General features: G+C 54.6%; 1 protein-coding gene across 1 annotated transcript; it reads right to left on the bottom strand.

The window, feature by feature from the left end:
* Nucleotides 1-10,421: 10,421 nt before the first annotated feature.
* On the bottom strand, nucleotides 10,422-13,148 carry LOC127028819 (protocadherin alpha-2-like). Its single transcript, XM_050914503.1, has one exon. The coding sequence runs from the start codon at nucleotides 13,146-13,148 to the stop codon at nucleotides 10,422-10,424; it is 2,727 nt and encodes a 908-aa protein (XP_050770460.1).
* Nucleotides 13,149-14,242: the final 1,094 nt, after the last annotated feature.

Below are 14,242 nucleotides of genomic sequence, written 5' to 3'. Positions count from 1 at the left end.
CATAGACAGTGGGATCGAGCGAACCCTCAGCAAATTTGCAGGTGACACCAAGCTGAGTGGTGCGGTTGACACGCCTGAGGGATGGCATGCCATTCGGAGGGACCTGCCCAAGCTTGAGAAGTGGGCCCATGTGAACGTCATGAGGTTCAACAAGGTCAAGTGCAAGGTCCTGCACTGGGTCGGGGCAACCCCCGGTATCAATACAGGCTGGGGCATGAAGGGATTGAGAGCAGCCCTCCCGAGAAGGACTTGGGGGTACTGGTGGAGGAAAAAGTGGGCAAGAGCCAGCAATGTGCACTCACAGCTCAGAAAGCCAACCGCATCCTCACCAGCATCAGAAGAAGCGTGGCCAGCAGGCTGAGGGAGGGCATTCTGCCCCTCTACTCCGCTCTGGTGAGACCCCACCTGCAGTACTGCATCCAGCTCTGGGGTCCTCAGCACAGGAAAGACATGCACCTGTTGGAGCGCGTCCAGAGGAGGGCCACAAAAATGATCAGAGGGATGGAACACCTCTCCTAGGAGGAAAGGCTGAGAGACTTGGGGTTGTTTAGCCTGGAGAAGAGAAGGCTCTGGGGAGACCTCTTTGGGGCCTTTCAATACTTCAAGGGGGCTTCTAAGATGGGGACAGACGTTTTAGCAGGGCCTGTTGCGATAGGATAAGGGGTAATGGTTTTCAACTACAAGAGGGTAGATTCCGACTAGATATAAGGATCAAAGGTTTTATAATGAGGGTGGTGAAACACTGGAACAGGTCGCCCGGAGAGGTGGTCGATGCCCCATCCCTGGAAACCTTCAAGGTCAGGCTGGACAGGGCTCTGAGCAACCTGGTCTTCTTGAAGATATCCCTGCTCATTGCAGGGGGGTTGCACTACATGACCTTTAGGGTCCCTTCCAACCAAAACCATTCTATGATTCTGTGATGCTATGATATGACCATGAATATCTCTGCTACATCCAAAAAGAATCCACCACCTTCTGAAAAACAAGACCAAGCCCCACGTACTTGGATGTCTCATGAAAGCAGGCTCCAAACAGTCCAAACAACCCAGGCGAGTCTTCCATTCAGGAACTCAAACCCATCACAGCCCAGCACGACAATCCTCCAGGAAGGCGAAAAAGCACGGGGCAACCACAGCTCCTGAACACTGCCCTTGTACCTCAATGAAGAGCTATTCTTCTGGCCTCATTTTCCACCTGCATGATGAATGGCCAGCTCTTGCTTCTCCTTTCAGGTAGGCATGCACTGTCAGAACAATGCACCAAGAACCTCCGTACCCAGGGACTTTGTCGTGGTTTAACCCCAGCCAGCAACTAAGCACCACGCAGCCGCTTCCCCCTTCCCCTCCCAGTGGGGTGAGGAGGAGGAAAGAGGGGAAAAAAAAGTAAAACTCGTGGGTTGAGATAAGAACAGTTTAATAACTAAAGTAAAATATAATACTAACAATAGTAATAATGAAATATAATAATAATCATAGTAATGAAAAGGAATATAAAAAAAAGGAGGGGAGGAAGGGAAAACAAACAAACAAAAAAAACCCCACCAGTGATGCACAATGCAATTGCTCACCACCCACTGACCGATGCCCAGTTAGTTCCCGAGCCACGATCCCCACCTCCCGGCCAATCCCCCCTGTTTATATACTGGGCATGACGTTCCATGGTATAGAATAACCCTTTGGCTAGTTCAGGTCAGCTGCCCCGGCTCTGCTCCCTCCCAGCTTCTTGCACACCTGCTTGCTGGCAGAGCACGGGAAACTGAAAAGTCCTTGGCTGAAGATAAGTGCTACTTAGCAACAACTAAAACATCGGAGTGTTATCAACATCATTCTCACACTAAATCCAAAACACAGCACTGTACCAGCTACTAAGAAGAAATTAACTCTGTCCCAGCCGAAACCAGGACAGACTTCAATCCCCACGGAATACCTCTCACTCATTAGCATCATCCACCCCTCACACACCCAAACAAAGGCCACAAAGGTAACACCATGGGTTTTTCCATGAGAACATTCCCTGGACCCAACACATCCACTCCGACAAACGCATTGGGGTCCCTCCTCCATCCGCGCTGCTGCCGCCTGCTCACCCTGTGCCTGGAAGCAGCAGGAAAGGAACAAAAACAGGCAGTGATGCTTTGCTGCTCCAAACCTACAGGCATGACAATTCAGGCAACAGTCCGTCGATCCAACATGAAGATACCATGACTAAACAGCAACAAAAGTACAGCTGTCTCTCAAACTCATTCTCTTCAGATATGAGCAACTTACCTGTAGAATCACTGCTTGCTTCTTCAGAAAAAGAAACATTTTCAGGGGTGGGGAATTGGTTCTAAGGGACATTTTCCCCTAATGTTATCAGCTCATACTGGTGAAGCTGGACAGAAAAAAAGACTCTTGTTCTCCAAAAGCCTTGAAATCCCTGGACAGTGCGCAGTGCTCCCTTATACGTTTCTATCACAGGGGAAGCAGGAGCAACGCCTGAAAGCTAAGGACATTCTCTCAACATCAGCCTCAGCTCAGGAGACTGGAAAAGCCTCCCCCACACTCATGGCCAACTGCCTGAAACTCTGCCACCCGACAGCAGCTGCCAAAATTCAGCAGTCTGCAGCTCATCCACCGTTACCAACACATTGCCAATGTGAGAGAAGAACAAACAAAAGCGTGGGAGGTCTTGGTAAGAGGGAGAAGAAAACCAAAGGATTCATTCCACTGTATTGAAACCCAAGCTTTGCCAACATCTTGAATACAGAGAGCACTTCTTTCTCTCTCTGGTAAGGCTAAGACCAGAGAAATGACCGAGGAGAGGTTCAGTGAAGGCTCCATACCAAGAACCTCCATACCCACGGGCATTAGTCCTCACGGAATACCTCTCGCTCATTAGCATCATCCACCTGCCAAAAGCCATGAAGGAAACACCACGGCACTTTCACTGAGAACATCCCTCGACTCCCAACACATCCACATCGAGAAATGCAGTAGGGTCCCTCCTCCATCCGTGCTTGCTGTCACTGCCTCACACTGTGCCTGGAAGCAGCAAGAAAGGAATGAGAGCAGGCAGTGGTGCTTTGCTGCTCTCACAGAATCACAGAATCATGCAATATTGCAAGTTGGAAGGGACCCATAAGGATCATCGAGTCCAACTCCCAATCCAGCAACATTCCATCTTTCCAACATGAAGATACCACAACTAAGCAGGAAGAAAAGCACAGCTGTCTCTCAAATGCATCTGCTTTAGGTATGAGTGACTTACCTGTAGCATCACTGCTTGCTTCTTCAGAAAAAGCAACATTTTTCAGGGGTGGGGAATTGGTTTCTAAGGGACATTTTCCCTTAACGTTATCAGAGATTTCTGGGAAGATGAACAGAAAAAAAATGACCCACGTTTGGCAAAAAGCCTTTGAAATCCCTGGACAGTGCGCAGTGCCCCTTATGCCTTCTATCACGGGGGAAGCAGGAGCAACGCCTGAAAGCTAAAGGACATTCTCTCAACATCAGCCTCAGCTCAGGGGACTGGAAAAGCCATCCCCCCACGCTCAATGGCCAACTGCCTGAAACTCTGCCACCCGACAGGCAGCTGCCAAATTTCAGCAGTCTGCATCTCATCCACTGTTACCGACACACTGCCAATGTGAGAGAAGGGGAAAAAAAACAAAAAAAGTGGAAGTTTCTGGTAAGAGGAGAGAAGAAAACCAAAGGATCCCATTCCCCTGTATTGAAACGCAAGGCTTGCCAACTTCTTGAATAGGGACAGCACTTCTTCCATTCCCTAGCAAAGACTAAGAGCAGAGACATAACCAAGGAGAGGTTCAGAGAAGGCTGGCCAATTTTGATTGACATTTGGAAAAGCTTCTGTTGGACCACACCATTCCCTGTCAAAAACAAGTGATCAAAGGTGTCTATGGCAGACGTCTTCACATCTGGCAGGAAGAGCACAGAGAACACTGAGGCGCAAGATATGCAGTACTTCAGGAGGTCCTGAGACAATCCCAGGCGAGCAACCCTGTGCGCGGCGTCTTCCTGACGTTTTCTACTGGAATCCTCTATCCCAAGCCCTGGAAATGAGTCTCCAGCTAAGCAGACATTCTCCAGTTCTTCACCAATGACACAGTCCATGACGCATAGCATCTCCATTTCATCAGGGAAGACTCTTCCCCACTCAAACTCACCCTCCCCGTGATGGATGCCCAAGCCCCACTCCGTGCCACTCGGAGGATCGCTCCAATAGAGTTCCAAAAGATTCTGTGATTAGAGCTGTGACAGCTCTGATCCCAGTCCACACGGATTTTATTCTTTGAGAGAACCACACCAAATGCCGAAGCGCAAGAACACTCACCATATCAACTGGGTGGGAGAATTGGTACCACAGAAAACCAGAGCTGGGCTGCTGTGCAGGGGTTGGCCTGTACTTGCACGTGTCTCAGTTAAGCATGACAAGGGACACACCACCTCTACCGAGGCCATCTGTGCAAGTGCACAAGTACAGGACATCAAGCACACAAAGATTACGCCCACCCCCTCATCACATCCGCTTACAAATCCCGCCTGACGAGGAGCAAGGAACCATCATGGCAACATCAACGGATGGGGAAGCTACTATGGATGCCCACCACTACACAAGGACAGCACGTTGAAGCACTATCCTCCCACAACACCTTTCTCAAAACAAGCGGGAAATGGTTCATCAGACAACGTTCACCAGTCTGCCTCTCATCTCCGCTTACCAACACATTGCCTACGGCAATCGGGCAGCAGCACAAACGACTCTCTCTGGTGGGAGATCTTCATAACCTCAAAGGACACTGTGGGCATTTCAATACCATGTGACTATCTCAAGATCCAGAAGGCCTCCAACTCCAGACCCTTGCAGCATGGCAAAGGATCCTGCGAAAGAACACTCTGTGCCCATCTTGCCTCAGGCTTTCCTCTAGGCATCCACCATTCCCCAGCCTGCAACATGCGTTCTCAAGACAAGCACACTATCTCCCATTCTTGTCTGAAGACATGGCCCATGGTCTTCTCAAGCATTTCCACTTCCCTCAGACAAGCTCAAGGTCACCCTGCACATCAGCAGATGCCCAGGCCCTACTCAGTGCCACTGCTACCTTCACCTCCATGAATATGCCACACTTTCCTTTCAGTCTGGCTTTTGTGGACCCTTCCATCAATGAGAGTACCACAGAAAAACATGCAGATGGTATTGTATACACGGTGTCCAGCACACTCTCTGCAGCTTACCTTTCATATCTTGTACTGCTTCAGCAGTCTCGGGTGGACATCTTACACACCTGGGACCAATACTATTTCCAAAGAGCATCATAGAATCATCTATGTTGGAAAAGACCCTTGAGACCGTCGAGTCCAACCATTAACCCAACACTACCAAGTCCACGACTAAACCATGTCCTGAAGCACTATGTCTTTTAAATACCTCCAGGGATGGTGACTCAACCACTTCCCTCGGCAGCCTGGTCCAATGCCTGAAACCCTTTCGGTGAAGAAATTTTACCCCATATCTACTCTAAACCTCCCCTGGCGCAACTTGAGGCCATTTCCTCTCGTCCTGTCACTTGCAACAACCTATCACAAACAACCCCCGTTCCCTCAGCTGCTCCTCATAAGTCTTGTTCTCTAGACCCTCCACCAGCTTCGTTGCTCTTCTTTCAACACCCTCCAGCACCTCCATGTCTTTCTTGTAGTGAGGGGCCCAAAACTGAACACAGTATTCGAGGTGCGGCCTCACCAGTGCCGAGTACAAAGGCATGATCACTTCCCTAGTCCTGCTGGCCACACTATTTCTCATACAAGCCAGGATGCTGTTGGCCGCCTTGGCCACCTGGGCACACTGCCGGCCCATATTCAGCCGGCTGGCAACCAACACCCCCAGGTCCTTTTCCTCCGGGCAGCTTTCCAGCCACTCTTCCCCAAGCCTATAGTGTTGCCTGGGGTTCTTGTGACCCAAGTGCAGGACCCGGCACTTAGCCTTGTTGGATCTCACACAATTGGCCTCGGCACATCGATCCAGCCTGTCCACACCCCTCTGCAGAGCCTTCCTACCCTCAAGCAGATCAACACTCCTGCCCAACTTGGTGTCGTCTGCAAACCTACTGAGCATGCACCCGATCCCCTCATCCACATCACTGATAAAGATATTAAACAGAACTGGCCCCAATACTGAGCCCTGGGGAACACCACTGGTGACCGGCCACCAACTGCATTTAACTCCGTTCACCACAACTCTTTGGGCCCGGCCACACAGCCAGGTTTTTACCCGGCGAACAGTACACCCGTCCAAGCCATCAGCAGCCACTTTCTCCAGGAGAATGCTGTGGGAAATGGTGTCAAAGGTTTTACTAAAGCCCAGGTAAACAACATCCACAGCCTTTCCCTCATCCACTAAGCCAGTCATCTTGTCAGAGAAGGAGATCAGGTTAGTCAAGCAGGACCTGCCTTCCATAAATCCATGATGTCGGGACAGCTCTAATGGCAATGGCTGTTGATTTCATGCTGTGAGAGAGCAACCCAAATGCTGATGAGCACAGCACTGTAATGAATGATCTCTAATGTGTAGGACAATTTGGGGAATGGTGGGGTTTTTTGGTTGAAAAGAAGGTTGACACGGATTCTTTAAGGTTGTCACTGCTGATCCAAATATTGAAAGGTCTTCGAAACAGGCCAGTGTACATCATGACACCTCTCTGGCCAGGAATGCAGTCCACAACCTGGGGGAAAGGGGGAGCAGGAAAAGGAAATTCCCATTTCTAACACCTGCCTTGGGTCACCCTCCTCTCCCTGAACACTTTATATGACGAACTACACTAACAATGTACTTGGAAAAAGAACATAGGAAAAGCCCGTATGGCCTTCCCTACCTCCATAATGACTCCGCTGAGCCAACCAAAATGGAGAAATTACATCACAGGGAGAAAAAAACCCTGAAGTCCCAATTGTCACCTTCCATCACGTCTCTTTCAGAGGGGAATCAAAGAGGACAATGCAACAACATTTTGGACAAGAAACCACATCTGATACCAGCACAATCAGCAGTCAGCAACAGAAATGGCAGTAAACAGCACCTGGGGGATTGCCAGCACCACAGCCTGCATGTCTTGCAGATCTTCATCAGTCTCGAGTGGAAATGCTACATACCAGGAAGCAAGAGGGTCTGCAAAGCTGGTGTCATGGCACCTCTCATCGCAATCGGCATTGATTTTATTCTACGGGAGAACCACTCGCTCCTGGAACAGCAAACCTCAGCTGGGAGAATAAAGTACCGCCCACCCTAGGAGAAGAGCTGGTTGGAGACCATCTAAGGAACCTGAAGGTGCACAAGTCCATGGGACCTGACGAGGTGCATCCGAGGGTCCTGAGGGAACTGGCAGATGAAGTTGCTAAGCCATTATCCCTCATATTTGAAAAGTCGTGGCACACTGGTGAAGTTCCCAGTGACTGGAAAAGGGGAAACATAACCCCCATTTTTAAAAAGGGAAAAAAGGAAGACCCGGGAACTACAGGCCAGTCAGTCTCACCTCTGTGCCCGGCAAGATCATGGAGCACATCTTCCTGGAAACTATGCTAAGGCACATGGAAAACAGAGAGGTGATTGGTGACAGCCAACATGGCTTCACTAAGGGCAAATCGTGCCTGATAAATTTGGTGGCCGCCTACGACGGGGTTACAGCATTGGTGGATAAGGGAAGATGCCTGACATCATCTACCTGGACTTGTGCAAAGCATTTGATACTGTCCCGCACAACATCCTTGTCTCTACAAGGGAGAGACATGGATTTGACAGGTGGACCATTTGGTGGATAAGGAATTGGCTGGATAGTCACACTCAAAGAGTTGTGGTCAACGGCTCGATGTCCGGGCAAAGACCAGTGACGAGTGGTATCCCTCAGGGGTCCGTATCGGGACCAGTATTATTTAACAACTTTGTCGGGGACATGGGGGGATTGAGTGCACCCTCAGCAAGTTTGTGGACGACACCAAGCTGAGTGGTGTGGTTGACCCTCTAGCAGGAAGGGATGCCATCCAGAGGGACCTTGACAGGCTAGAGAGGTGGGCCCATGCAAACCTCATGAAGTTCAACAAGGTCAAGTGCAAGGTGCTGCACCTGGGTTGGGGCAATCCCAAACATGGATACCAGCTGGGCGATGAGTGGATTGAGAGCAGCCCTGCCACGAAGGACTTGGGGCTATTGGTGAACAAAAAACTGAATACGAGCCGGCAATGTGTGCTCAAAGCCCAGCAAGCCAATCATGTCCTGGGCTGCATCAAAAGAAGTGTGGCTAGCAGGTCAAAGGAGGTGATTCTCCCCCTCTACTCCACTCTTGTGACACCCCACATGCAGTACTGTGTTCAGCGCTGGGGCCCCCACCATAAGAAAGACACGGACCTGCTCAAGCGGGTCCAGAGGAGGGCCACAAAGATCATCAGAGGGCTGGAGCACCTCCCCGATGAGGACAGGCTGAGACACTTGGGGTTCTTTAGCCTAGAGAAGAGAAGGCTCCAGGCAGACCTTACAGCGGCCTTCCACTACTTAAAGGGGGCCTACAGGAAAGATGGGGAGGGACTCTTTATCAGGGAGTGTAGCGATAGGACAAGGGGAAACGGTTTTAAACTGAAAGAGGGTGGATTCAGATGAGATATTAGGAAGAAATTCTCTACTGTGAGGGTGGTGAGACACTGGAATAGGTTGCCCAGAGAAGTTGTGGATGTCCCATCACTGGAAGTGTTCAAGGAAAGCTTGGACAGGGCTTTGAGCAACCTGATCTAGTGGAAGATGTGCCTGCTCACTGCAGGGGGGTTGGAACTAGATGATCTTTAAGGTCCCCTCCAACCCAAACCATTCTACGATTCTATGATCATGGCAGCATCAACAGCTGTGGAAGCTGCTATGGATGCCCACCACTACACAAGGACAGCACGTTGAAGCGCTATCTTCCCACAACATCTTTCCCAAAGCAGGAGTGAAAAGGTTCATCAGACAGTCTTCAGCTGTCTGCATCTCGTCTCCTCTTACCAACACATTGCCTATGGCAATCAGGCAGCAGCACAACGCACTGTCTCTGGTGGGAGGTATTCATAACCTCAAAAGACATTGTGGGCATTTCAGTACCACACACTGTCTCAAGATCCAGAAGGCCTCCAACTCCAGACCCTTGGGAGCCCGCGAAAGATCCTGGGCAAGAACACTCCATCCCCATCCTGCTTCATACTTTCCCCTAGGCATCCTCCATTCCACAGTCTGCGACATGCATTCTCAAGACAAGCACATCATCTCCCATTACTGCCCTCTTATGACATAGCCCATGGTCTTCCCAAGGATTTCCACTTCCCTCAGTTCACATCAGCAGATGCCCAGGCCCTGCTCAGTGCCACTGCCACATTCTCCTCCGCAACATGCCACTGGTTCCTTTCCCACCTCAAGGCTCACTCCAGCTTTTGCAGGCCCTTCCGTCAATGACAGCACCATGAAAAAACATATGGATGACATCACGTACATGGTGTCCAGTGCACTCTCCACTCTTTCTATAGGTGACGTTAGCATAGCTCTAAATGGCAATGGCATTGATTTCATGCTGTGGGAGAACAATCCAAATGCTGACGAGCACACCTCTGTAACAGATTATATCGACTGTGTAGGAGAATTCGGGTTTGGGGTTTTGTTTTTGGAGGGGGTGTCTTTGTCTGGTTTTGATTCTTTGTATATTATCACGAAAAGAAGATTTCTAGGTCTTTTGTAACTGTGTGGCTGCTGATGCAAATATTGAAAGAACATCGAAACAGGCCAGCATACGTCACGCCACTTCTCTGGCCAAGACTGCTACTCCGCAACCTGGGCGAGGGGAGAAGCAAGAAAAGAAAAAAAAAAATTCCCGTTTCTCACACCTACCTTGCGTCACACTCCTCTCCCTGAACACTTTAGACTACTAAGTAGAGTGATAACATACTTGGAAAAACAACAGAGGAAAAGTCCACAAAGCCTTCCCTACTTTCTTAATGATTCTGGTGGGAGAATCAAAAGGGAGAAATTACTCCACGGGGAGAGAAAAGCCCTGAAGCCTCAACTGTCACCTCGCATCACGGCTCTTGCAGGGGACAATCACACAGGAGGAGGACAGACTTTTCCACAAGAAAACTTTCCACATCTCATACCAGCACAATCAGCACTCTGCAACGCGAATAAGGCACCAAATAGCGCCTGGGGCACTGTCACCATCACAGCCTGCCTGTCTTGCACTCCTTCAGCAAGCTCGCGTGCAAACGCTACACACCCCCAAGCAAGAGCGTCTCGAAAGCTGATGTCGTGGCACCTCTCATCGCAGCCGGCAGCGATTTTACTCTACGGGAGAACAGCTCACACCCACAGCAGCAAACCTCAGCTGCCGACGGTAACCGCTGCGGGCTGCGGCAGTACCGCTAGTTTCCCCCCACAGCGAGAGCCGAGGGGCTCCGGCAAGGACGCGGAGGCAGATGCAAAGGTGCCGTGAACACCCTTGAGCACCCGCCAAGCACCCACCGCCCGCAGGCCCCGCGGGCTGAGCCCGCCTCCCACCAGCGCCTGCCCAGGCGGCGGGCCAGAACGAAGACCGCGAAGAAGGGCGGAGGGAGACCGAGAAGAAGGGCGAAGGGGCGAGAGGCCAGAAAGGGAGGGCCACTGACCGTGTCCAGGAGAGCGGGCGGCTCCGGCTGCGTCTCCTTCGCCGCGGGGCCGGGCGGCGGCGGGAAGTTGGGGCTGAAAACCATCAGGTCGCTCTTGCCCGCGCCGTCCGCCACGCACAGGCTCCGGCTCTGGCGCTGCGAGTACGACCAGCTCCCCACTTCGCTGGCGCACACCAGCGTCGCCGGCCCGGGCCCCGACACCACGGCCGCCCGCGGCGACCACCGCGACGCCCCGTACAGCACCACCGCCAGCACGAACACGCTCGACACCGCGCAGATGGCCACCACCAGCCACACGTTCGTCGCCGACGCCGACGCCGCAGCCGCCGCCGCGCCGCCCTCCGCGCCCGCCGCCGGCCGCAGCCCCGCTCCCGACGACGACGACGACGACGACGACGAGGAGCCCGCGGCCGCCAGCGCCGCCTCGGCGCCCTCCACCAGCGACACGCTCAGCGTGGCCGTGGCCGAGCGCGCCGGCTCCCCGTGGTCCCGCACCACGATCACCAGCCTCTGCCGCGGGCCGTCCGCCTCCTCCAGCGCCCGCGCCGTGCTCACCTCGCCGCTGTACAGCCCCACGCGGAACGGGCCCTTCCCCCGCGGCTCCCACAGCTCGTAGCGCAGCCACGCGTTGTAGCCCGAGTCCGCGTCCACCGCCCGGATCTTCGCCACCACCTGCCCCGCCGGCGCCCCCCACGCCGCCCACGCCCACAGCGCCCCCGAGACCGGACCCGACGACGACCAGCCCGACGCCCCGGGCCCCGGCCCGACGCCCGGCGCCGGCAGCAGCGCCGGCGCGTTGTCGTTCTCGTCCACCACGAAGAGCTGCACCGTGGCGTTGCCGCACAGCGGCGGCTCCCCCGCGTCCACCGCCCGCACCTCGAACTCCAGCACCTGCACCTCCTCGTAGTCCAACGGACGCAGCGCCCACACGCGCCCGCTCTCCGCGTCCACCGACACGTAGCTCGACGCCGCCCGCCACCCCCCGCCCGCCCCCGCGCCCCCGCCCACGCCCTCCGCCACCGAGTACCTCACGCGCCCGTTCCCCGCCTCGTCCGCGTCCCGCGCCCACAGCCGCGCCAGCTCCGCGCCCGCCGCGTTGTTCTCCCGCGCCAGCACCGTGTACACGGCCTGCGCGAACGCCGGCGCGTTGTCGTTCACGTCCGACACCGGCACCCGCACCCCGCGGCTGCCGCGCAGCGGCGGCGCCCCGCCGTCCTCCGCCCGCACCTCCACCTCGTACTCCGACACCCGCTCCCGGTCCAGCGCCTCCCGCAGCACCAGCGAGTACGAGCCCGCGAACCTCGCCACCAGCCCGAACGGCGCCGGCGGCCACACCGCGCACCGCACCCGCCCGTTCGCCCCCGAGTCCCGGTCCGACACGCTCAGCAGCGCCACCACCGTCCCCACCGACGCGTCCTCCGGCACCGGCACCGACAGCGACGTCACCCACACCTCCGGCGCGTTGTCGTTCACGTCCACCACCTCCAGCTCCACGCTGCAGTGACCCGACAGCGGGGGCCAACCTTTGTCTCTCGCTTCGATCTCCAGGTCATACGACTGAACCTCCTCGAAATCCAGTACACCGGCAGTCCGTATTTCCCCGGATTTTCTGTCAATTATGAACAAGTTCTGAACTTTGGCAGAAATCGTGTCGCTAAACGAATAATATATTTCCCGATTAATCCCCTCATCTTTGTCTGTCGCTGCTAGCTGTAGAAACACGGTTCCCGCAGCAGCGCTCTCCGGCAGCTCCACTTTATACACCGACTGGTTGAACTGGGGCGCGTTGTCGTTCACGTCCAGCACCGAGATCACCAGCTCCATCGTGCCCGTCAGCGGCGGCCGGCCCCCGTCACTCGCCGTCAACACCAACCGGTGCACAGGCATCGTCTCGCGGTCCAGAGATTTCGTTAATACGAGGACTACGGAGATTTTGGTTTGGTCTTTGGTTTTCACTTCCAAACCAAAATGCTCGCTGGGGCTGAGTGTATAGGAGAGCTGCGCGTTGGCTCCGATGTCTGCATCCGACGCGCCCTCCAGCGGGAACCGAGAGCCCGGCAGCGTGGTGAATTCCGCGATGCTGAGGTTTTTCCGGGCGGCGGGGAAGAGCGGGGCGTTGTCGTTGATGTCGGTGACCTCCAGCTCCACGTGGAAGACGCGCAGCGGCCGCTCCACCAGCACCTCCAGCCGCAGGGCGCACGGCGCGCTCTTCCCGCACAGCTCCTCCCGGTCCAGCCGCGAGCTCACCACCAGCGCCCCGCTCGCCCCGCTCACCTCCACGCTCGCCCGCCGGCCCTGCGCCACCAGCCGCAGCCGCCAAGCCTCCGCCTCGCCCGCCTCCAGGCCCAGGTCCTGCGCCAGCCGGCCCACCACCGTCCCGGCCTTCGCTTCCTCCGGCACCGAGTACCGCACCTGCCCGACGCCCAACGCCCACCCCGCCTGCAGCAACAGCACCCGCACCACCGCACCCCAACACACGCCCATCGCTGCCGCCGCCACCGCCGCCGCCGCCGGCACCCGCCCGGGCCCCGCACGGCTCCCCGCCGCCGCCCGGACGCACCGCCTCTCCTGCCCGCCCCGCGCCGCCCCCCCGCGCTCACAGCCGGGCTCTCCGCCGCACCGGCGCGGAGCCGCCTCGCCGCTCCGCCGCCGTTTCTGAGCCTGCAGCGACACCCTGTGCTGCTCCGCCGCCTCACACGCTCCCCACCAGCGCCCGCGCCGCCGGCCCCGCGCCGCTCATCTCCTCTCTCCTCTCTCCCTGCCCTTCGCCTCTTCCTTTCGCTTCTTTCTTGTCCTCTTTTTTTTTCCCCCGCTCCTTACTTCTTTCTTCCTCGCGTGCTAGTCTTTGCTTGCACAGATTCCTTTCCTTCCTCTTCCTCTGTCTTTCTTCTTTTCTCTTTCTTCCTTCCTTCAATGCTCTCTCTTTGTTCGTTTCTTTCTTCCGCTCTCTTTCCTTTCTTTTCTTTTCTTTTCTTTTCTTTTCTCTTTTTCTTTTCTTTTCTTTTTCTTTTCTTTTCTTTTCTTTTCTTTTCTTTTCTTTTCTTTTCTTTTCTTTTCTTTTCTTTTCTTTTCTTTTCTTTTCTTTTCTTTTCTCTTTCCTCCGTCTCCTTCCTCTTTCTTTTGTTCTGTCTCCTTTTTCGCTTCCTTCTTCTTTGCGATCTTGCCCTGCACCGCCCTCTTCTTGCCTCCCCTTTTGCTGCTCCTTCCCTGCTTCTCTCTTCTTTACTCCCGCTCGCAGCTCGTCGCTCGCCTCCCGCGACGCGGCGGACATCCTCACACACGGAGCCATCAGCGCTAATTGCGGGCCATCAGCGCCGGAGCGCGGTACTCTAACCAAGCCGGAGGCTCTTAGGGACCAACTCCCTTCAGCGTCTAGTAAGGTCGGTGCACGCTGGTAATCTCCTCTACGATTTCGGTCTTTCGCGCCTTTGTCATCTTCCTTTCTTCCTTAATTACTTCCTTGCTTCATTCCTTCCTACCTTTCTTCTTCCTTCCTTCCTTCCTTTCTCTTCCTCTCTTTCCTTCTTTCTTTCCTCCTTCTCTCCCTCACCACCTTCCTGTGAACAGTGACAGCGTCG

The sequence above is a fragment of the Gymnogyps californianus genome, unplaced genomic scaffold (assembly GCF_018139145.2).
Source record: "Gymnogyps californianus isolate 813 unplaced genomic scaffold, ASM1813914v2 HiC_scaffold_44, whole genome shotgun sequence".
NCBI lineage: Eukaryota > Metazoa > Chordata > Aves > Accipitriformes > Cathartidae > Gymnogyps > Gymnogyps californianus.
The sequence above is the reverse complement of the archived record's forward strand: the minus strand, read 5'-3'. Positions and strand labels throughout refer to the sequence as shown.

What these genes read in the sequence shown, in the direction of transcription:
- LOC127028819 (XM_050914503.1), bottom strand. Translation starts at nt 13,148, where the DNA reads ATGGGCGTGTGTTGGGGTGCGGTGGTGCGGGTGCTGTTGCTGCAGGCG.